We start from the raw sequence: 25,286 nt of genomic DNA, 5'->3' as shown, positions 1-25,286 counted from the left end.
TTAATCCTCATTGGTTTCAGACACGATTATTGTCCCCACTAGAATTTGCGCCACTTGATCCATTACACTTTTTAAAATGCCAATCAAGCTAAATAGCCATGCATAATTTTGGCAACATGAGAGGATCCTTTGTGGCGTCCCTCCCTCCCCAAATACTTTCCCTATTTCCGATCACTTTTTAGCCTCGTGATCTGCCACCAAGGGTCATTATAGGAAAGCCCTTGCTCAATTAGGTGCCTCAACGGGACGACAAGAGATAGCATTACCAATTCAGTAAATTTAAAAAAAACCAAACACATCAGATCCCCTTCCCACAGATCCCTTTCAAAAGAAAAGCAAAAAAATTAAATTAAAATAAAAAATAAACTTACAGTGGAGAAAGGATCATGGCCAGATTCAGAAGGAATTGATCAGTGTAAAAACGGAAATTTAAAAAGCCACCACATGCACCAGTAAACAAAGGGCAGCGTTCAAAAAAGGCAGATTTCAAGCAGCCAAAGGCTGGATGGGTGACATCCCCTGTCCACTCCTCTGCCATAGTCCCTCCTCTCCAGTGAGATGTGATTCTGATCTGAAGGTCATTCCCACTTGTTGAGCACACTTGTGATTTGGTTCTTCTCAAAAGAACCTCTTGAAAAGTAGTGTCAAATAAGAGCAGGTTTTCTGAGTTTACCCCACTTTTAAGGAACTCTATCGGATCAGAATCAGATTGAAACCAACTTCAAGTGGGAACGATGGACATATAACCCAGTTCATAATTTGATTTAAATCATAATGGGAATGACCCCTTAGTGTACCTCAGCTTCTTCATCTCAGTTCCACATCCACCATGAAACTAAAGTGCAGATGTGAAAAATGAGAGGAGAAGTGGTTGTGTGAGTTCACAGATACTTTGTGGTCTCTGTGACTAAATAAGGAAAGGAGCACTATATCTGGAAACACTCTCAAACATGCCTGTGATAGACGCAGTGGAAATTAGTAGAGCGTGGTAAAGACAGATGACTTCTAGCACTACCAGTTAAAAGATAGCAAGATCTAAATCTGTCTTTTGCTTCTTAATGAATGATTTGTGGAAGAACCCAATGGGAAAATACAGGAGGATTACAGATGAATGACAGTGTTGTGTGGACACCCCTGGACAGTGTTGTGTGGGCAGTGTTGTGTGGGCAGTGTTGTGTGGACACGCTACCATTAATGAGGTAGGGTGATTGCATGATAAAAGACTTTGTCTGCAAGCACCCTTATTGATTTCAGTGTGTCTTTTCTGAGCACAATTAAATCTGGAGCCAATCCAATATCTTTCAGACCAATATGCTGTTAATAATCTGAGAGTGTCTAGCCACTATAAAGGTTTTGTGTTCCTAGTCTCATTCTTTGAGACCATGAGGTGTGTCTTGTACGCGTTTTCTTGCTGTATCTTAACCAGTTTCTTTGTAGGATGGGCCCTTCCCTTATGTGGAGGATCCGTTCTGGATCCCACAGCGTAAGGGAAATCCAGCAAATGCTGGAGCCCCATTAGAAATAATGGGGTTTGTGCCTGTGGTGTGGTGTGGTGCATTTTAGCGTATGCACACCCGTGTATGACATGGGCACACTGTATTATTTTTTCCAATGCCATCAATAGGAATTAAGGGTGCCAGATAGATAAACATCTCATTCTGTCAAATGAAACTTCCATGGTACAGTATTATGATAATCAGCCTGTTTTTGTTAAAGCAGATTTTTCCAGAACCCTGATTAAGTAACAAAGTACTTTTCTAGAGTCAAAATGTGACTTGGATACACTACCAGTTGTTTGTTCACTAGATTGTTTTGTTTTTCAAGCAGGTGAATAGGAACCATCTGGGAACACTTTCCAAAACCAGTACAAAAGAAAAGTCCTATGCTGCTACTCACAAAACTTTCTTGCTTTTTGAGAAGCCAGTGGTTGTACTCACTCAAATTTTGTCAAGCATTTTAGGCACAGAAAATTAAAAATGATAAGTACTTGATTAATGACACAATTAATTTATAAATTACTCATCACACTAACTGAGAAGCTGCAGCAAATCCCACATTGTGTATGCTCAATCTTACCTACAAAGTTTAGTATAAATAAGCCAAGAATGTAGCATATTAATGTATCATTTTTCCGTCTTTCCAAATTCCAAAGTCTAGCCACACAAGAAGTGTGTTTTGAGAACCAGGTTTCCTGCTCCTTAACACTCTTACCCAATCACTGCTGGAAGAGATTTGCTTCATTTCCTTTCCCCTTCAGAGCAGTGTTGTTTTCCACAGGAAGTGGTGACTTTTCCCTTGGACATAAGCACACTTACTGTTGTTATAACAAGCACTGCTGTGTAACTCCTTGCAGAGGCCTACTTTTAACACAAGTGTCCACTTTTACTCGGAGTATGTAAACTGCCATAACAGGGTGTTACACTTCACCTTTAATGAAGGTCAGGTTGCACAAGTAGGCCTAAGGAACTTCAGTTATTATTCTGCTGCCATCTATCATTTTAACTATTTACAGGTTAAACTTCATATATTTCAGGATTGGGTGACATGTCAGTGGAGAAATGCTAGAATCTTAGGCATTCTTTGACCACATGAAAACATTTCCCTTCATAAAAATAATAATAAATGACTGTAGCTCTCTGTTCTGTTCTGGAAAAAACTTTTCCTTTCCCAGAGAATGCTCCTGTTGAAGTGCACTGTGACACAAGAATTATGGCTTACATTCTTTTTGTATCTCAGGAGTATAAACTATGCATTATTCTTTATCCCTTACATTATGATTGTGTTTACGATCATATAGACTCAGTCTTTGAAGGGTGGAAGCAGTGAGATGTTAAACTGCTTGACATACTTTACCAAACTGTGTTTGCATTCTCCATGAACCTGCATTTAATTTTTGTTTCATTATGTGAACAATAAAACAGGGTCATTATAGTCCCTGCTATATATTTTAGCAAAATGTGAAAATTTCAGGGTACTGTGGGTATTCAGCTTTACTGAATTCTAATTAGCAGAATGGCCAATATTTTATTTTTAAACCTTTAAGTGAGGAAAGGTGTCGGTTAACAATACAAAAAAAACTGGTACAATATTTTAGAAACAATAGTTTACACCTAAATCTATCCATCAGAATCTATTCTTCCCTGGAGGGGAAAAACACTATGTACAAAACTCCCATTAATGTTAATGGGTGTTATAAGCCTGCAATGAGCGGGAAACATTCCAGAAGTCTTTTGGTTTACTGCCTAGCTGATCTCTTTGCTCACAGTTTTACACCTACTGGATAAATTCCCTGAGTGCATACAATAGCTGAACCTGCAAATAGGGACACACACCTATGATGAACTCATTTTTGCTGTGTTTCGGCCTCTGATGAAGAGGGAGAATATAATCTACTCTGAACTTCAGTAATTAAAAATGTACAGTCAGAATTATTTTAGATGTCTTTTGATGACAATCATACTCACCACTCTCATAGTTTGCAATGCTGAGTACCTAATTTTAGAGGAGTCAGTTCCTTGTAAATCTGTACAAGATTATTTTTCTGTATAGTGTCTAGACAAAACAGATAAATTCTGTAAAAAATCAAACCGTTGTTCATGATACTAAAATTCTAAAGATGCTAGTGTTGGAGAGGGTAACTTTAAAAGGATGTCTTAGGATCAAAGAAGAAAGTGATGGAAATGGTGTCTGCTCCTTACCATTAATATTAAAGATCTGTATAGAAGAGTTGACAAAAATAGGGCAAATTCTAATAAATAATGTTTGCCTGTTGTAGATTTTGTAGATTAAAAAATAGAGAGGAAATGTAGGTCTCTTCGTTTTTTGTTCCCCATTCCTAACCCGTAAGGAAGCACTGTTGGTAGAAAATTTCTGTAGGCCAGCCACAGCAGAGTTCATTATATCTTTTGCAAATCACTTGTAATCTTTGGTTTGGTCCTGAGAAATACCCATTTACTTACAAACATTTTAAAAAAGATGTTAAAGTGCTTTAACTGGGAGCTCTTCCAAATACGAGTATGATCAAAAACATTCTTTTGTACTTGCAGTGTCTACTAATGATTGTTTAATGGTGAATAAAATAGACTAAACTGTTAAATAGTAATTTATTTATTTTTTGCTTGAAACTAGATCATTATCAGTTATACTTTGGTTAATCCTAAACCCACAATATTGAGGCTTTAATAAATATTTTATTCAACCTAGAATGCAAATAATGAAATCACTAAACATTCATCAACCATTAAATCTTTGAAATATGATGTCCAAGGAAAAGAAGAACAGATGCGAGAACTACAAGAAAAGTAGGTTTTCTTTGTGTATCCGTTGTGTCTGGTTCCCCCAAGTGGTAGAAATATAATTATGCCTGCTGCATTTCAGTTCAAGTATGGACATTTTCCTGAAAATGATATTTCTATGTGTTTCCTTTCTTATTGCTTTGTTTATGCATATTTCAGACTATTGTGGCTTTTAGGGAAGAACACTACGTGCTGATGGCATGTTTGCTTTTTAAACTGAAGCATTATTAGCTAACTATAAACTATAGTGCAAGAAGACCAGCAACAAAAGTCACGTTTCAGTTTTGGAATTGGTTATCCTTGACGTAAATCTAAATGAATACCTCTGTGCAGTGTCTCAAATACAGTGATTCTTTGCCTAAGGGCTGAGAGACATGTCAAGGTTTAGATGCTTAAACTGGATTAAATATCCAGTTTTACATTTGTAAAAAGTTCAAAGGGGCAATTAGCTTATTTATTTTGAGTTCGTTACATTGTACATCATTGCAGAATGTTTGTGTAGTCAAATATTAAAGATAGAAAAATCCTGACTATTCCCACTACATAGTAATGTGTAATCTTGAGAAATAAATCTGATTTTATTGATGTGATTTGTTCTCCTTATATATACAGGTATCCTTAAAAGGCTTGAACAACATGCATATTTTATTGATTAATGCCTTAAGTTAGAACTAAAAAACCCCAGTAGCTGTTTATTTTAGATTTTGTATTTAGATATGGCTGTGTCCTGCTATTATTGTATATAGTAAATTTTGAATGTACTTGCTAGACGTAATTTTCTTGATTGCCCCCAATATACTGAGATGTGCATTCAGATGTAAATTCCTTCTGTCAGTTTTCATAATGCTCTGGTTTTCTTGCTGATTTTCTGTGTTACGGACATGATATCAAGAGCAATGTGTTGAATAGAATGATCATACTGACGTGTTTTATTTGGATAAAATAGTGTATCCACAAGAAAATAATTAGAAGTAATAAGGCAATAAGTATATAATAATAATAATACTGTTTATTTATAGCCCGCTTTTCCAAAAAATGATCAAAGCGGTGTACAGCATAAATGTAAGCAATATACAATATAAAAACATACATGCATGCATCACCAAAAGAGCAATATTAATTCCTTTTCACAAGTTTGTTATTTGAATGTGAGATACAGAGATCTTTTAAATATTTTGCTCCATGTAGGAAAGCAGTGTAATATTTGTAATCAGTGCATTGGTTTTCCATATATATTACCCACAGATGAATTATATTTTTGTTTTTAAAAAAACTTGCATTATTTTAAGATGTTTTGCATGCAAAATGCTGCTACATAATCATTTGTAATTCACACAAGCAGTTCACGCAGTTCAATTCAAAATTCAAAAACATACTTTAACAAATTTTTGTTTGCAGTGTACTGCCAGTGTGCACTAAATAATGTAGTATTTTCTTTATTCTTAATTACATCTTCATCTCAGTATGATTAGCTTAAATAAATTGTTATGTATTTGTTATGTATTGCTGATGTTAAAATGGGGTGTTTAAAATGTTTCAGTTTATCTGCTATGCCATTATACATATAGAAAACCTCAACTGTTACCCACAGCTTTTGACTGAAAAATGGTGCTAAAATTAAGACTCACTGGAGTCAAGTATTTTAATTATTCAAACTAAGCCCATCCTAGTAATGCTCAATAATTCTGTGGACACTTATTCACCTAAATCCTTATTCCAAGGGTTTCTCGAATGGAGAGAGACATAAGTATGAAAAGACATTTAATAGAAGATTGGAAACTGCGTATGAAAGCAAATCAGGAAAAGGAGAAAAGCTTTAACGAAACATTGCAAACTCTTGAAGAAAAGGTATTTTGCATTTGTTATTCACTGTTAGGTTCTTTCCCCAAATCATGGGAACAAGCAAATATCATCTTAATTATTCCCAAAGATTTTGAGAATTACAATTTTGAACATTTCATTTTTAAAAATTTTTTTTTGCATTTGTCTGTATTTAGCATCCTGTTGGATTCCAATGATTAATTGTAATAGCTGATGTAAAAAAGTAAAGGTGACTTGAAATTTAGTAATATAATAATTGTCACATGTCTTGACATTTAGTAGTATAATAATTGTCACATGTCATTTCTTCCAGTGTTATATATTTCATGAATTCATTTTATGCTATTCTGCAAGTTGTTTTTCCCATGAATAATTTAATACATTTTTACCAGATACTTAAAGGAAGTAAGGTTCACCTTTTTTTAGAGTATCTGTATAAAGGGTTTTGTCTCCTTCTGCCCACCAGGCTGGGTACATGTGTTGGAATCCCTAAACCTATACCCTGTACTACCCCCCCCACAGAAATAGTTTTTGAGGCAAGCGCTACTTTGATTCTCTTTAAAAGCAGGTGCTGGCTACTTGGCTCTGAAGGTAGCCTGTGCTGGTAGTCATTAAGTCCTTGTCAGTTCCAGAGAGAACTACTCTTTTGCCCTCCATCTGGGAGATAAGATGTTATTAAGAAATCATCAGCCCAAGAGAAAAGTTGGAGTGGGGTAGAGAGGAGCTGGGGAAATCACAGGTGAAATTAAGATGGTGCAGAAAAAAAATTGATTGTCTTGTTTAGGACAAAAAAAGAATATTTTAGAGAGCTATGATGTATTTTGCTGTTTTAAGAATTTTGTTATTTTAAATCTTACATTTTACAGGCAACACGAGAATGAAAAAATTTCTACAAACAGCACATAACATACTAGTTGAACATAATTTCTTTGCCATTTTTTTGAAGATCCTAAAGATGTATAGGCATTCATAGTTAGTATGGGTTATATTGTAATATCTGCTCTCATCAGAACATCATAGAGCTCATTTTTGTAGCTTTTTTTTCATGCTAACATCTGGCTACTTGCTTAAACACCTATGCATTTTATAATCCCATAACCAGTAAATCTTACTGATTTTGATGGGATACAATATAGTATAACTGGTTCCAAGGCAGGAATTTACATTTTCACACAAGATAAGAAAAGAAATTTCTAAAATTAAATGTAGTTGTTATTTTGACAAGTGGTTTTAGGGTTTCTATCTAAATACTTCCTCTAAGAACAGCTATTCTCTGGATGTTCCTTCAGGTAAAAACATTGACTGAAGACTGTTCAAACAAAAAAGCATCAATTGATTCACTAAAGCAACAGCTTAACGTAGCTACAAAAGGAAAAACACAGTATGAACAGATGTATCGCAAGGCTAAAGAGGAGTTGGAGAAAAAGGTATCTGACTACAAATTTTCTGGACTCAAAATATATTTATTTTCTACCTTTTCATGTGTAACCTTTTTATGCATACATTATTTATTACAAATAAGTAGTACTATCATCCACAGGTTTATGATTTTATTATGCTCATAAGCAAAATCTCTGTGACTTCGATGCCTAAACTTGAACCATTATAAAGTAAATCTGGTAATGCAGAAGGCATCTTGAATTTGAAGTAAATGAAAATAGAATGCGCTGACAGTAATATTAGGGTATGTGATGATTCTGCAGTACTAGTTAGGGGTATGTGATGAATTTCTGCAGTACTAGTAAGGGTATGTGATGAATTTTTTGTAGCATCCCTTCTGCATTGTAAAATGCAGAGAGCAATGGAGGGAAACATTTTCCATGCAACTTGTGAAGTAAGAAAGTTAGTTTGGGCAGGGTGATGAAATGGTACATTTATTCCTCTTCTCTCCACTATTAACCTCTCTAGGTAGAAACTACTGTATATACTCATGTATAGTCTAGAAATTTGAGTAAAAATTGATCCAAAAAACCTGAGTTGACTATCCGTAGGTCAATATATAAAGCTACAGTGGGGTACCCCGGGATACGAATGCGCCGCCTTACGAAATTCCGGGTTACGAAAAAATCCATTCAAAAAAACTGTTCCGGCTTACGAACGTTTTTTTCGGGTTACGAAAAATTTTTGGTGCTTTTCGGCGCGCTATTTCACACGAAATCGCGGCTTTTCCCCATTAGCCGACTGTGGTTTTCGGCTTGCGAAGGCTTTTCGGGTTACGAAAGCGGCGGCGAACGAATTAATTTCGTAACCCAGGTACCACTGTACTGTACTTTACTCTTGATCCCCTGGTGAAAGGCAAATTGTAATCTGTCCTGGAATCACTGGCCTTCCTCTATTCTCTCATCCACCCAGCCGTTATTTTGAGCACAGTTCTGCCTGCTAGAATTTTATAAGTTATTTGGCTTTGGGTTTTGTTTGGTTTTTTTGCATCATCCTTTAGATTCTTTGTTACATGCCCCTAGATTTTATCCTCGACTTATTCATGGGTCATATCAAAATCCATAATTTTGGCCCTAAAGCTTGCTCTTGACTTATACATGAGGTCAATTTATAATCAAGTCTATACGGTTCTTCATGAAGTGATTACGTGTTAGGTTAAACAGCACTTTGGATCTCCTTTGGCCTTCTGTCAGTATCTTTCAGCCTAGATATGAACAGAGATCCTAATTACAGATGAATCCAGTATTGCTACTGTTCATACAATACTTTGTATCTGAACAGAAGAGAAAGAAAGATAGGATGAGGCCTACTCTCTTTTCCTTTTGAAGGGAAAATGTTTGTCTTGAGAAAGTTCTGAATTTACTTGGCTCTTTCTTTGGGTGTTCGAAATGCTAACCCCTGGCATTCCAAGCAGCTCCACTTGAGCAAGCATGAGTCCTGTCTCAGTTTCCCCTGCAGCATACAATATACCATGTGCCCATATCAGGGAAGCAGTGTTTTGTTGCTTCAAGATGCTCAATGTAGTAAGCTCACAACTGTCTCATATCCTGCAAGGGAAACAATGCTTTAAGCTTAAACCAAATATGACACAAGGAGACACATATCATTCCATAATTTTAAAACTCAAAAAGTCATAATATGTTCTAAGTTTAAGCAGAAGAATATTGCAGGAGGAAATGGCAGTAAGCCTCTTCCAGATGGAGAGTAATGAACCAAGGTAATGTAACATTTGAGTAGACTCTTTAGAGGCGTATGTACTAAGATTGTAGGAAATAAGTAGTAAGCATGATACAGAAAAGTAAACATAGAATAACATTTTATATTTAAACTTGTTTTAACTTAAGATGAGGAACTTTAGCATTCCATGTTTTGCTGTAACTTTTAGATACTTTTTCATTTTAGAAAATTCAGGAAGCCAGTTACGTAAATCCATTCTCTTCATAGAAGGTGACAGAACTGGAAGAAAATACTATGTTTTCCAGGTTGTAATCTCTAATTTCAAGCTGTTCAGATGGAGCACATAGTAGATTTACATATTCAGAAATCTAGCTGTACTTGTAACAGTATAATTCATTTTCACCAAGACACTTTGCTTTTTTATACATGTACCAACATCATTTTCTTGTGCCTTTATTTCAGGAGCTTAAACTTGCCACTCTAGAAGGTAAAATGGCTGAGGCTGAATGTGCCATGACTGAACTTGAAACTACTGCCTCTCAGCAACTCCATGGCTTGGCACGGCAAAGTGAACAGGCCCTTGAAGTAGTGCAGAAAAAACTAATGATGGCAAATGATAAGGTGGAAGAATTTGTTACCTTTGTGAAGGTTTGTTGGTTTATCTGGATTATTTATTTATTTATTTATTTGACATGACTTCAGTCATGCTCACTTAATACACGTGAATTGCAGGGTTTGAGAGGTTTTTGTTGCCCTTCAAGCCTATAAAGTCTTATGCTTAGAAGGGCTGACACTCTGTGCTACATGTGTTGATACTTTGAAGTCTCATAGGATATGCGAGTGCAATTGCAAAGGAAAAGAGAAAAACTAAGCACATATTTAGTTTTGGGCCCCATCCCAATTCCCTGATAGACTTAGTTTACATTTAATAGGGCTAGGGGGATTGGCCTGAAACAATTCACTTCCAATGCTTATTTTCAAGGGTTCTGAAGAACGCCTTCTTGCGAATGATTATTTATTCCTGATTTGTTTGACTGAACACTATCTTCCTTTCCCATTCGAATTACTTTACTTATCCTCAGGTTGATAATCATGAAACCAATTCTGAATGACTCTGTAAAACTATATATAAAATGTATGTGCTAGAGTTTACGTCACATTGAATGCAAACCAATGGTGAATACCAAGATCTTCTCTAGTGATTATGTTATAAAGGAGCAGACTGTATCTCATATAAGTATTTAATAAACATAGTTTAATTTATTATTTTCATATTTGGTTAAGCGTATCTCCCCCTTTGCAAGTCTTGTCTCTTCTATTTATCCACCAGAACAGTATTTATTTGGAGCATTCGTAATGTCCATTTTGACCAAACCATCTTACAGAGATCCATAATAAGACATTCCTTGTCTGCAAGCTTTAAAGTCCTAAAGGGGCTGCAAAGGAAAGGAAAAGAAGTGAACTCAAGCATCAGTTTCTTCCTTACAAAGTTTAGCAAGCCTCAGAACTGGAATGCAAGATGAGGGTAGAGCTATTGCTGTTGTACTTTCTGAAAGTTGTAGCAATGACATGTGTAAAGGAGTACTCAGCTAGAGAGTGTAAACCTGCTGTTTTCTATCCCAAACCCAAAGTCACCCATTGAGTTTTCATGACCGAGTGGGGATTTGAATGCTGCTCTCCAGATTCATAATCCAATACTCAAACCAGTATACTACACTATTTTCAGATAAGACAGAGCACCTGCAAATTTACAGAAGTTTATAAAATTGATGTTTGGGGATGCTGCATTTGGAAAAGGTATTTTTACACAGTGTCCTTTCCTCAAAGTAACTAGCATATCCACAAAAGCTATTTTTACCTGTACACAGAAGAAAATGCTGTTTGCACCCCCTCTCCCAAACTAATAGCAATAGCCAGGAAATGAGTACGTACATCTAAACACAGCTCATAGTAATAAGTGTTGTGGCACTATTTTTGCTTTTATTTAGCATAGTATGACAGTCTGGAATGGAGTACTTTCCCCCCCTCTATTGAGATCTATAATTTAATATCCTTCACCAAATAAATGCCATCTTCAAAATATCATAGTTAAATTTGTCCCCTCAGATGAGAAGATCACAGCCAAGTTGTCAAGAGTAAAGGTAGCTAAAAAGAGCCAGCAGGAATGAAATTAATAAAGTCTAAATGAAATTAACTTGCTTGCTGACAACCTAACAAGGTAATTACTACTGTATTTAGGATAGTCAGTAATGAACACACAAGCACATGGCACTGAAAACCAGCTGAGGTGCTTGTGGAGAAAGAAAAGGAAGCACACTAACTCGAATGATGCAACACTGTGCATATTAAAATGCTCAGCAGAGTCCTGGTTAGTTATGCTCACCTAAATCTCATAGATTTCAGTGATGCTGAAGCACATTTTGCTGCATGCCAGAATATTATCTCATAAAATGGAGTTGCCATTCAGCTGTGCCATTTGAACTTGTATTCCTGAAATAGTGAGGTAATTTTTCTTGTGGAAAGTGTTTTGTTTGAGGTACAGCCCACAGGATTTGAGGGGTGCTCCTCTGGGAATAAGTTCTTAACTCCACAGTCACCAAGTCGGATAAAATAGTAGTTTTGAAATATGAAGATTTTGCTGCATAAGAATGTTCCTCTCTTCAAACTGAAAGTGTGGCAAATGGCTTCGAGGTGCTGATGGCATGATATACATGTTTTATAGACCCAGCTTGAAACAGTATCCCTATGAACACTTCCCATACTACTTATGATGAAATCGTTTGAGTGTTGGACCATGAGTCCAAGGGACTAGGGTTAATCCCTGCTCAGTCATGGAAAGTGGCTTTGGGAAGTTATACCCTCACATCCTAAAAGGAAGATTATAGCAAACCTCCTCTGAAAAAATCTTAGAATTGGGTCTCCATAAATCAGAGCTGACTGAAGGCACATTACAACAAATAGTAGTTTGTTGTTACCAGAAGCTACCTGATAGTGTTAATTAACTTACTAATACCAGAATATTTGTGTTATTATCCATTTTGCTTTGAAAATGGTCACTGTTTTTATTTTATATAGACATGTATACCTGAATGTAATTGCCACAATCTGGTTTTTGGTTTCGTTTGTTTGTTTTGCATTTCATTCCTTTTTTTCATCTTAAGAGTTAACATGTTGCTTACTAAACCCATGTAGTTTAGCAGTCTTCCATAATTCTGGCTATAAAGTGATAAAGTGGAAATGACATATATCTGCCATGATGGCATATCTGGCATTCCTCAGGTTCCACCAAGTCTTAAAACCTTTCCCAGGTATAATTCCAATATCTCTACATTGTTATCAGTTGTAAAACACTGAGTACTTTCATATGCTATTGTGAAAGCTGCCTTAATCTATTTAAAGAAAATTTGATAATTTTCTTTTTAACATGTTCGTTAAGTACAAACATAATTACAAAAGTAAGTATGTATTTTATATAATATTTTAGGTAAAAACACTTTATCTGTTGTGCCAAGTAGATGAACTAGAGGAAAATAACGATGAGGTCTGAATGTCAAATATTGATAATGAACAGAGCAGCTGTTATTGACATTCACCTAGTTGCTAAATATTTATGCAAGAAAAGTCCTCTGAAATCATTTGTCTGTCATGGTGTATTACTGAAAAGATAGCTGAAAATCTTCCTTGCTCTCAGTTTTGGTGGCTCTATAACCTATGGAACATAAATCCCTATGCGTGGCTTTAGTATGAAATTACACATTTCATACTAAAGCCACACATAGGGAAATGGAGTTAGCAAAATGAGTCAGTACTAGTGCTTTTCTCACTCCCACCACCACCTTCTTTGAAGTACAGTCTATACTATCCCTCCATCTAAAAGGCTGTCCTTGTTTTCCTTTCCTTTCGTTTCCCCCCTTCCTTTCACACTTTGATATATCTCCCCTTTGTTCTTGGTACTTACTATGTGATAGCTATATCTTAAGAAGAATTATGGAAAGTTTAACTGTGCATAATGCACTCTTTAATTTAACTCCAATTTAAATTTGTACATATTTTGTGGCTAATTGGCCATACCTTTATATACTGTCCTGGAGTCTGTAACTATGAAAGCTGGTATAGAAATATTTTTAAAAAAATACTTTAAGGGTACAGCTCAGAATGCATCTCAATTTATGGCCTTGTTAATTTTCAACCCTGTATTTGCAAAGTCTTTACAAGGCAACAAACTTCTACTAGATCATAATTCTTTTAACTTTATTTTGCTCTTTTTTCCTGTACTATGTCGTTACACGCATGCACGCACGCATGCACACACACACGCATATAATAACACAGACAGGTTGCGTATCTCTTATCCACAAACTGGAATCCAAAATTCTCCAAAATTCAAAACTTTTTTTATGGGTGGCTGAAATAGTCACTCTTTTGCTTTCTAATGGTTTTAATGTAAGTGCACATACTTTGTTTCATGCACAAAATTATTTTAAAACACTATAGAAAATTACCTTCAGGCTATGTGTATAAGATGTATACGAAATATGGCGTTTCCAGGACCAGCCATATAACACCGGTTTTGAAAGATCTCCATTGGCTGCCCATTCGCTTCCGGGCTCAATATAAGGTGTTGGTGATTACCTATAAAGCCCTAAATGGCTTGAGCCCAGGATACCTAAAGGACCGCCTCTCCCCGTACATTCCGCCTCGCACCCTCAGAACGTCTGGGCAGCAATTACTGAAGGTGCCTGGGGCTAGATTATCCTCCACTACACGGAGGACATTCTCCACAGCTGCCACAGCCCTTTGGAATACGCTGCCCACCGAGCTCCGCTCGACTACCACCCTTGCCCAATTCAGGAAGGACTTGAAAACCTTCCTGTTCCAACAGGCATTCCCCGATTAAAATCCTGTGGGCCTCCCTCCTCTTCCGTGGCCAAGAGGTTGGGCTAAGGGGCTTTTAATCTGTTAATTTTATTGATTGTTTTTATTGATTGTACGGTTTGCCTTGTTGTATTTGTATTTTCTTTATTGTTTATGGCACTACTGTTTTTAACCTATGCTGTAAGCCGCCCTGATCGTGGGAAGGAGCGGGATAAAAATAAAAATTTTATTTATTTATTATTTATTAAATGAAATTCGTGTTTGTCTTTGGGTCCCATCTCCAAGATATAGCATTATTTATATGCAAATATTCCAAAATCCAAAAAAAATTCCACAATCTGAAATGCTTCTGGTCCCAAGCATTTTGGTTTAGGGATACTCAACCCTCCAGATGATTGGATTTTTGTCTGGCACTGCACTGCACTTCATAGTTGCTAAAAATCATATATTATATTATTTAATTATTGTGCTTAAATTGTCATTCTGTATGGATCTGAAATCAATTCTTGATGTGAATTTGGATTACTGTATTTAGAGTTGTCTGATTAATACTGTGGTCAGATTATTGAAAACCGAATCTTCCTGATTCTTTTCCTTTCATTGGTTGAGTGGGAGAAGTTATTGAATGATTTAGTTGGAAATGTATTTAGATGGAAGGCTACTATCTAATACCAGGTGCTCTACTATCTAATACCAGAGGAAGAAACTGGCAAAACGACCTCCCAGTATTCCTTGCACAATGTTCCAGCGAAAAGGCTGAAGCTATTGACAATGGGAAATAAATGTCACTTGGAAACAGTTTAAAAAATAAAACACAACTGTTTGCTCCATTTAATAACTTTTTAAAAATCTCAGTATGGTTCATGAAAATAATGATACATTTGCACTGACGTTACAGAGTTTGCCAGTCTATGGCAAAGTATGTGTGATAATGAAATAAGGCTGAAGATTTTTAAAATGGTAAACAATTTCAGCTGTGCTGGAAAATGGCTTGTGTGAGCCATATCTCTGAAAAATCTTGGTGCTTTTCTGTTTGAATGATTTGCTGACTGTTTTCTGCCCAGAGGCTTCCTTTGGTGGCTGTGGGCAAGCAACAAGGCTTATATTAAGAAACTGCCACAGTTAATGGTTCTGAGAAGAAATACTGTAGGTGATTAAATTATTTCACCATCAGGATCACTCTTCAGATGAGATTTAGGCAAATTGAATCATAGCCTGGATGGTGATAGTGAATATCTATTAGACTGTAAACATAATAACAGTTCTGTGGATTTTAATGTATAAAATTAATGGCTAACTTCTCATTGCTTAATGTTAGCATATGGTATATTGTGCATACAGTACATCAGGAGCTGTGTATAATGTGAAAGTAGAATCATACTAGATCACAGCAGAGAGAGAATATAAATCTTTTACTATTTTGGAAATTATACTGAATTTGTGACAGAGACACAAATTATCACATTTTCCTTGTGGTTTATTTTTTTATTATTTCAGTGTGTAAAAAGTATGTATGAATACTGCAAAGTTTGAAATATTTTACCTTATGCTGAAATACAGAAAAATATATTATTGATTCATTGCAGCCAAATGACAGTGGGCAGAATATGTCCAGTAGTCGTTTTCATAGTCCTAATGGAGAAAGTGTCTGTTGATCTAATTCAAATAACTAATACCATATATACTGTACCCGTCTATAAGTCAAAAAATGTATCCCCAAAAATTGACCACAACATCCCAGGTCGACTTATTTTCAAGTCATTATGGTAATTTGGTAGCAGCTCTTTCAGATTTCCCCATGCGGTAGAGAGATAATTTCTTTTTCTCTTGAGCCAAGCAGAAAGAGTCCTGGGTGATTGATTGCTATTAAACAAACAGACTCCCTCTCCTGACTGCACTGTCCTCTGCTGTCTGGGGAGTCAAGGGTGAAACCAAAGTTGAAACGCTGAAGCAAAAAGCCTCAGAGTCCCTCTTGCTGTGCGCACACATACACACAGTGAAGGAGCCACCAAGTTTTACCTTCAACTTACGCACGGGTCATTGCAAAATCCATAATTTTGGCCCCAAAATCTGCCCTCGACGTATACATGAGGGCGACTTATAGGCCTGTTACAGACTGCCAAAATAAAGCTGCTTCGGGTCTCTTTGGAGGCATGCTATTTAAATGATGCATGGGCCCTAAGAGTCCAGAGGTCTCACCAAAGCCACACTCCATTCCTAAGCACTGGAGTGCATTGGTGCAGCTTCCGGATTCTTAGGATGCATGCATCATTTAAACAGCATACCTCCAAAGAGACCCGAAGCAGCTTTATTTTGGCAGTCTGTAACAGGCCATAGTTAAGTATATATAGTATAACATACTGTGATTTAAAGAACTGATAGAATGTAGTAACATAAGGCTAAATCTTAATGTTAGTTCTAATCTTCAAAATCAGTAGCTAGTGGTGACTAGTAAATCATATTCATTGCAGCAGATCTATTCAAAGTAAGACTAATACTGTACTGGATTTTGTCCATTATCCACTGATTCTGTTCTGGTGGGGTAAAAATATTTGCTCTGGTCTTGAAGCCTGCTTTGGCGATACTTACAAAATATGAAGTAGTGAAACATTCAGATTTGGCACAGAAATTTAGCACTTAAAGAGAAACACAGTCAAAGGAAGGGCAAATATTCAACTCAGGAACATAGTAATTAATAGAACACAGCGACTTGACCAGGACTGTGTTCTCCTGACTGGCCAAAGTGGTTGGGTGAAGAAAGGGAAATACTGCAAGATAGAGGAAGTAAAAACACATGGAGAGGGATAGGAAAGAAGGAAAGATGAACGATCCAAGAATTAACAATGCACTGCCCAAAGTAGTGGCCTGTAATAGAACAAAACAGGACAGACTTACCTGAGAAAGCTGGACATTGATTGATTGATTGATATACATTGTCTGGATAAGGGGAATAATGTAGAATAGGTTTAGCTGGTTTCTATACCTCCCCTGCTTTTTATGATGCGGTTTACAACTCATGTCATCAGGATAAATGCAAAAAAATACTTTTGAAATGTATTTTATGTACATTAAGAAGAGCACAAGTATACAGAGTAACTCCCCTAACCCTTTAGTTGTTGTCCTACCAACTATACATGCAAATGCATGGGGAAGAGAAGGGACTGTAACACAGTGGTACAGTCATACTATGAAAGCAAAGGGATCCCGTGCTTAATCCCCAGCATCTACAGCTAAAAAGGTATCCAGCCTGCAGTCTGCAGAACTGCTGTGCTAAATGTAAAACAGTTTCCTATTTTCATACATTTTAATCAAAGAAAAAATATAGGTAGTGCTTTAATGGTAAGATTCCTTCCAGACCTTCACCTTATAACAGCATGATAATGAAACTGAGAGAAAATATCCAAGAAGTAGTGGTTACCTGCAAGTTGTAAAAGAGACAAGACAGCAGGAGGAATGTAACTGTGGTCAATAGCCACCACATGGGCAGCTGATGTTGATCATTATTTCTTGACTCCTCCCAAGTTCACATTGTCATTGGAAGACAATAATTTAAATGATTGACAGTGACACAAAATAGGTTGATTGCCATCTACTGTTTGCCACATAGCCCGAAAAACCCACAAGAAAAGGTTTTCATTGGAGCATGCCCTTAGAGGGCTTAGATGGCAGTATAAAAGTAAGGACTTTGAAAAGTAAAGCATTTTGACTCCTTTGATTATCCCTGCAGTGTACAACTGCAGGAGAGTGCTGGATGTGTGTAGGTCATACTTCTCAGTGCAAGGAAACAGGAAAGTCTATCAGGTCCAGACAATGTATACACTCTAGCATATATCTCAGAATCCTCTGCAAAATCCTAGATATCTGTGGCATAAATTTAGGGCCAATATTTCTCAAGAGTCACACAGACAAAAAGGGATTATTCATGGTAGGTTTGAAAAAATATTGATTAAGACTTAAAGATCTTGCTTTAAAATTTTCCGTAGAACCATATGGGGTGTGTGTGTGTGTGTTTATAAGTCAAACCTAACACTGAATGATATTTTAGGGTGCATCAATAGGTGAAACATACAGTATATGAATGATAAAAGTTGGAATTAGAATTTAAGAAAAACAGGCATATGTCCAACTTCCTGAAAAATTACTGAAGAAAAAGAACAAAATCTAGGTTACCTACAGGCTGCAGTTTTTTAAACCTATGTGATTAGTGGTTGTTAGGAAAGGTCTCTCTTTTGGTGTGTTTAAAGGAACCCTTTCAGTCAGTATCAAACTAAGTGTAAATTCAGTGTTACTGCCTTTTGCATAATATTAACTAAGAAGTCAGGTTGAATAAGACTTAGTGATCATCTTATTGGAGTCAGTTCTAATAGTCACTGATGTCTCTTGTTGGATTCAACATTCACAGGCCCCTATATTAACAGGACTGGTCTCAGTCCTAGCACTTTGGCAGAAGAAATAATCCATTATTTGGAAACGTATGTTTTAGACTTGCAGAATTCATCAGCCCACATGGTCAAGGGATGAGAAGAGACTAAGACAAAAATACAATAATTTTGATATGGAATACTGTAAAACAAAAACTATTAGTGTTTAGGTGATACTTTAGAAGTACTTCTCACACACAATGTACAGTTATCTTGAACAATGTAGAAAAATACAATTTCCCATGATTCTAATAAATCAAAACACAGATGTCATACTTCTCAATGCAATGAAATGGGATAAACCCACAGTACTAGTCCTAACTAGAATATCTTGAAACTAGTAGACCTTGGAATAATGGAATTTCCATAAGTGGTAATATATCATGCAGCAATTCATTCAATGAGTATACTCTAGGAATTGGTACTAGGAGTGGGATTAAAATCATAATGGATTCATATCTAGACATGAATAAATAATTAATATTGAAGAATAGTGGCCAAGATATATTTTGATAATGACTAAGCTTCATGTCTTTCATTTATATTAGCATCTAACTGCACAAAGGTATGTGATACATAAAATTGCATATTTTTTGTCTATGCATTAAAATCATTTATGATGCTCAGATTGCAAAACATTGAAGCAAGAGGATTAATGTTTTAAAATTATTACCTGAAATTTGGCTCTACATTAATGGCATAAGCTAGTATATGAAACTAAACTTTTATTGACAATAATATACTTTAATAGCCATAAATAATCACCAGAAAAGCTTTTACCTTTACAGTCCAAATAGCAAGAAGGAGATTATTCCTTGAACATAGCTTTTGTTCACATTCACCTAAATCTTTTTTGGCTGCTGCTGAACAGAAATTGAGTAGAATACATACACACACATTAACAGGACCAGCAAATTGGATTGGAAACAGCTCTATAGTGACCTCATGCTTTTATTCAATAACAAAAGCAAGGCCAAATCCTGCTTCCATAAACTAGAATCCAGAGAGACCTGTGTAAGGACAGAGTTGCCACATTACTTTAAAGGGTCTCTTTATAGTTTTCTCTTCAGCAGCAGCAGATGCATGAGGCGTAGCTCCACAGCATTTCATGACCCTTCCAGATGGTGACAGGCTCCCCCACAGAGTCCATATCTTTCAGAGTTTCTTCTACAGAGGTTTGAAATGGAGGGTAAGATATGAACAGAGTGGACCACTTGCAGCCTTTAGATTCCAGTTATGATTCTCTGGTAGCATGGTCTTGTTCAGTAGTGCATCCAATGAGGTGTTTACTCAGCAGACAAGATGTCTTCTAGCCAGAATGTGAAAAGCAACCATTTCCAACCATTCCCTTCTCCTTTGCAGCCCATCATTTCCCCCATAGATTGGATCGAAAGGGCTCCCTAACTTTTGCTGCTGGGATAATTTGTGAAATGGATGCTTCAACCTCCTCCTTATGGCGGAATTATCCTGTCTAGAAAATGGAGGGAATTCCTGAATTAATAAGTTCCATCCATATGAAATCCTCCTCTTACATTCTTCCTGTGGGGCTGTGACCTCCTGGATGAGCTCTGTCGTACTACCACTCTAGAAAGCCTTTAAAAAGGCTGTTAAATGGATCTCTTCCGGCAGGCCTTTCCAGATTGGCTCTTCTGACTGGCTCCCCCTCACCAACATCACCAGCCCCATTCCCTCTTTGAAGAAGATACTTATCCCATCTAAAATCTACCCAAAATTTTAAACAAATATTTTGTATTTGAACATTTTAATTTAATTTGTTTGCTTATTTCTATTGTTCTTCAGTTTTATGTTTTTTGTTTGGGGGAGGGTTGGGGTTTGGGTTTGTTTTTAATTGTGAATTTTTATTTTTATGATATTTTATTGTTATATTTCTGTTGTAATCCAACTTGATTCCCCTGGGAAAGGCGGTATTATTATTATTATATTATTATTATTATTATTATTATTATTATTCCTGAACAAACTTACATGAGAATCTACTGAAGCACTTGGACTGGATTCTCATGTAAGTTTGTTCAGGAAATAATAATAATCAAAACATGGGCATATTTATATTTATATTTCTTTCCGTGATTATGCTTACAAATATTTTCTCCTTTGTTGTGTTAGAAAAGTGAAGGTTTTTAAAATTAAAAATTAAAATATATTTACATTTAATATAGCTTTGATTTTTTTAACTGGATATTGTTATTTGAATATGTGTAAAGAAAATGTATTAAATTAGGTTTCTTGCCTGTGGATATCATGAAGGATGGTTCTTGGGGTGTAATATCTGAAATATTGGCGAAATGGAAATGTTGTGCTGGTTTTTCTTTACCCACTTTTTAAAGGAAATGCCCCCTCCCTGGGACCTCTCATCTTTTTATAACTGGTACTCGTTTAGATTTCTGTAATGCGCTTACATGGGGCTACCTTTGTACCAAACCTGGAAGCTTCAACTGATTCAAATGCTGCGGCCAGACTGATCACTAAAACATCTAGATCCGAACATATCACACCCGATATTAAAATCTTTACACTGGCTACCGATCAGCTTCCGGGCCCATACAAAGTATTGATTATTACCTTTAAAGCCATACATGGCTCCGGCCCAAGTTACTTGAGGAACCCCTCTCCTACCACAATCCGCCCCGCACCACTCAGGACATCTGGAAAGATATTACTAGAGTACCCAAAAATCAGACTGAAATCAACCTATGACAGGACATTTACTGCTGCTGCCCCCAGACTTGGAACAACCTGCCTGAGGAGATCCGTCGCATCAACACCCTAGATGATTTTAAGAAAGCACTTAACATGGATCTCTTCCACGGGCCCATCCATTTGATCCCACCTATGGAACCCCTGTAATACCCTATCTTCCATTAATTTTATATAGCTATGGACTGTATTAATTTTATGATTTATCTTGTTCATTAATTGATGTAATCTTAGATAACTTGTGCTGTTGTAATGCTCTCATGAGGAGAGAGCGGGAAATATAAATAAAGATTGTATTATTTATTATTATAACTGATCCCTGTAAAATAGTGTTGTCCCGAAACCTGCCACTTGCATGCGTGCTGAAATGTCCATAAAGCAGTCATTTGCTACTTAAGAAGGCTATAGCTTCTTGTAACTCAGAATCTGTGGCCCTACAGCTCATGGATACCCATCCCCATTAGTTCTAGGCAACCTAGTCATGGTAATGGATGATGGAAAAAGCATCCAGCCAGCATTTTAAGGATCAAGGTTCCCATAGTTGTTGTAAGTGGTGCTGGCTGACTGTTCCCTTATGATGGGAAATAGCATGCAAAGCTACTGTCAGTTAGCTAGCATGGGTTTTGTATCTGCCGAGACATATCTGAGTCAACCAGAATGTACATTCTGAATAGTCAAAATGCTAAGCAAGTCAGCTGTGGGAAATATTCTCCATGTCTCATAAACCAAAATACAGCAGCTCTAACATTGTTGCTTTCAACGGAGGCAAATGCACACATGCCTGTCGTCTCTGCCATTAAAATCAATGGATTTGGATCTATGTTTTTTTTACCATGGGGGTGGGGGCATCCCCCATGGATCTGAAGGGCGGACTTATTGATTTATTTGAAGCTGTAATATAATTGATTTAAGGATAGCCAGTATGGTGTAGTTCTTTGAGAACTGGACTAGAACTCCAAGAGACCAGTGTTCAAATCCCTGCTTGGCAAATGAAAACTCGTTGGGTGATCTAGGGCAAGTCACTCTCTCTCAGCCTCACAAGAAGGCAATTACAACCCCTATCTGCACACATCTTGCCAAGAAAACCTCATGATAGGTTCAGCTTAGTTCCGGGGGGGGGGACACACGTAAGAGAAATACTGTGGTATCTCAAGTCCCGTTGTTTTCAATGGCGACGAGCTCCTGTGTAGTGCATGGGCGCAAGCACCATTGATAAAACTGGGGCTTAGCATCCACGTGACCTTGAGTCTGTGTATGGTGAGCTTGCGTATGGTATGGGTGCACTGTACTTAGAAATAAATTGGGGATTCCATGCTGTTGTAAGTGAAATATTAGGTAGGAACACTGTCTTTCATTTCTCTTCCCACTGTCCCCCATGTAGTATGCACTCTTAACCTACACTTTGTGGGCCTGGGGACTAAGTTTTGGATTTTCTTGTCTGCTTGCTCTCTGTCTCTCTTGTCTTGTTTATTGTACTGCTACTTATATATTCTTTTCAAATTAGTGTCCCAGGCTCTTGTCTCATCCTTCGAAAGAAGATTCAGATATGGCTTGACATTTAATTTAGTTAGTTATTTTGCTTTCTTCTTCTGGACAACTGTAATCACATTTTAATTGTTTAATCTAATCTGTGTTTTATTGTTGACTGATCTGTTTTAATGAAATTATAAATTGCCTTGAACATCCTGTTTGGTCGGGGGACATCATAGACATTTTAAAAGGCAAATAGTATTTTCATGTTTCTTCTTGAATAATCTGCTGATAAAATCTTGAAGGTAAGTCATGCAAGACAAAGGGTGCTACAGTCCAAAGCATCCAGAATCATTTGTGAAAGCTGAATTCCACAGATCTTTGTTGGAACTTGGTTTTATGTCTTATTAACATCAAGTTGCACTCCTCATTCAGCTATAACTTGGAAAAAATAGTGCTTGCAATACAAATGCTCCATGGTGTGAAACACTGGCAGTTTTAGTGCAAAGGTCTGTCCTCTAAGCACTGTACAAGAGTAGCTGTTCTTAATTTATTAGTTGCCAGTAGATCAAAGCACAGACTTACAAAGCTGAACAAAATGTTAGTGGACTTTAGCTAATACTCAAAATGTATTTTCTGAGAGAATATCAGATAGGGTCAGTAATAGGGTGCCCTTTATTTCTAGGTCTTTGAGAACATTTAAGATTCTTGGAAGCTGAAACCCTTTAAGAAAAGTTTCAGGGGTACTGACTACAATAAGAGAATGCCTCTTCCTTTTGTTGAGGTTAGTCCGACACTGCAGTTGGTATACCCTACTCCAGGTGCTGCAATATAAGGAAAGTTCTGCATCTTTAAAATTAATTTCCAGCATAAGGTTGCTCTAGCACAAGGAGCAACAGGAATGCCCACTTGATCCTTAGTAGGGATCTGCAGTTTTAAAAAATCATTTTTCAGATTAAAAATTATATTCATATTTCTTCTTCTCCCCTCCCCTTTTTTAAAAAAATAAATAAAATGTTCATTGATAGCTTTGGGGTTCCCCAAATTCCAGAGTTTACATGCTCTTTCAGGAGTGGGGCCTTTCTGTTAACCCACACAAGGTTCATGGTGAGAGCTGTCTCCACTGGTTTGCATTGGGAGAGGGGAGGGTAAGAAATCCTGTTTCTTGACAAGGGCCTTGTCTGCCCAGGCCAAAAGGCCCATTTATTCACCATTCTGGCATTGTCCTGTTTGGACACCGAATATCTTAAACCTCAGTTCTGGTACAAGCAATCTGAACAATGTTGGACACATTCCACATAAGACCTGAGCTATAAATTGTATTTGACCTCTGCTGTTACCCGCCTCAATCCTCTGGAAGAGGTGGGAGACAAATAAATATTATTATTATTATTATTATTATTATTATTATTATTATTATTAGCACTAAAACTGAGTAAAATAACATACCTGATGCTCCAGATCTTCTGGGAAGATCCAGACCAACCCATTCCTGCACTGTGGAGGCTATCTAAATGGTCCTTTGCCCTGCCATGGCTCATCCATTCTGAGATCAGAATGAATTCTCCAGCCCAGTGGTGTGCCTCTGGTTGATGTCACCTGGTGTGTGTGTGGGGGGGGGGGGGGACAACTGCCTTGCCTGGCCAGACCGCTGCAGTCTCACCCAAAGTCTGCCACAGTCTGGTGTGGCTCACCTGCCCCCCCCCCCCCAAGACCTTCCCTTACAGATGCTGGCAGGGTGCAGCCTATCTTGGGAGGGCAGGAAAGGACCTCCTGCTTTGCCCATCCTGGCTGCCCCTCCCTCCACCTAGCTGTCCCCCCTCTGGGCATTTCCTTACTGCTGTGGCAGCTGGCAAGGGCCAGTTGCACACACCTTCCCTCGGACAGCCTTCCTGTGGCCTCCCCCTCTTCTCCTCCTTCAGCTGCTGCCTGGCCACTTCTTCCTTCTCTCCCATGCGCTCCAGCTCCCCCACACACACCAAACGCACATCCCTATTAAATACTGGAGGCTATACACAATCTAAAGTCTAGAGACATTCCTACCACCTCCAGCAAAATTGCATGGTTTTTCTGCACTATGCGAAAACATAATCAGAACGTTAGACTAGATCTAGTGGTGGTTGTTGCTTTATTGTAAGGGGAGGCATAGGTGGCCACAGTCAAATCTAAATATGGAGGATTTGAGCTAAACCTGGTATGTATTACAACCAGGGTCTATTCTGTTGCCCAGTGAAAAGCAGAAGGAAAGATCTCAAGTATTTATACCAAGCCTAACTAAGCCAAAGATTTCAACCTGTTTGTTTCTTTTTGCTCTTAAAAAGAATTCTGAGGCTTGGGCTTTCACAATCCACAGTTGCTGATCAGGAAAAGAACGTACCTCTGTTGGAAATGGCAAGTTCAAACCCCAGTGTCTGTGATCGTATCTCTTTATAATAGAACATCAGATTAGAATTTTATACACACGCACAGACAAAGGGCAGTATGTCCCAGCGACAAGTGCCCCTTAAATGTCCTCATATGTTGAGAAATTGCATCTTTCAGTCACCAATGCTGGAATGAAGAAAAACAA

At 37.3% G+C, this 25,286-nt stretch overlaps 1 protein-coding gene across 3 annotated transcripts in view; it reads left to right on the top strand.

Annotated features, from left to right (window-relative positions):
• Positions 1 to 25,286, top strand: part of CNTLN (centlein) — a 239,593-nt gene that overhangs the window by 188,254 nt on the left and 26,053 nt on the right. For all 3 annotated transcript variants that reach the window (XM_042455496.1, XM_042455497.1, XM_042455498.1), the window contains 4 exons: positions 4,204 to 4,301; positions 6,017 to 6,143; positions 7,406 to 7,543; positions 9,696 to 9,881. In XM_042455496.1, coding sequence (XP_042311430.1) covers positions 4,204 to 4,301; positions 6,017 to 6,143; positions 7,406 to 7,543; positions 9,696 to 9,881 — 549 coding nt within the window. The remainder of the gene's footprint in view (positions 1 to 4,203; positions 4,302 to 6,016; positions 6,144 to 7,405; positions 7,544 to 9,695; positions 9,882 to 25,286) is intronic.

Source organism: Sceloporus undulatus, chromosome 2 (assembly GCF_019175285.1).
Source record: "Sceloporus undulatus isolate JIND9_A2432 ecotype Alabama chromosome 2, SceUnd_v1.1, whole genome shotgun sequence".
Lineage (NCBI taxonomy): Eukaryota > Metazoa > Chordata > Lepidosauria > Squamata > Phrynosomatidae > Sceloporus > Sceloporus undulatus.
This window is presented reverse-complemented; position numbering and strand designations above follow the sequence as displayed.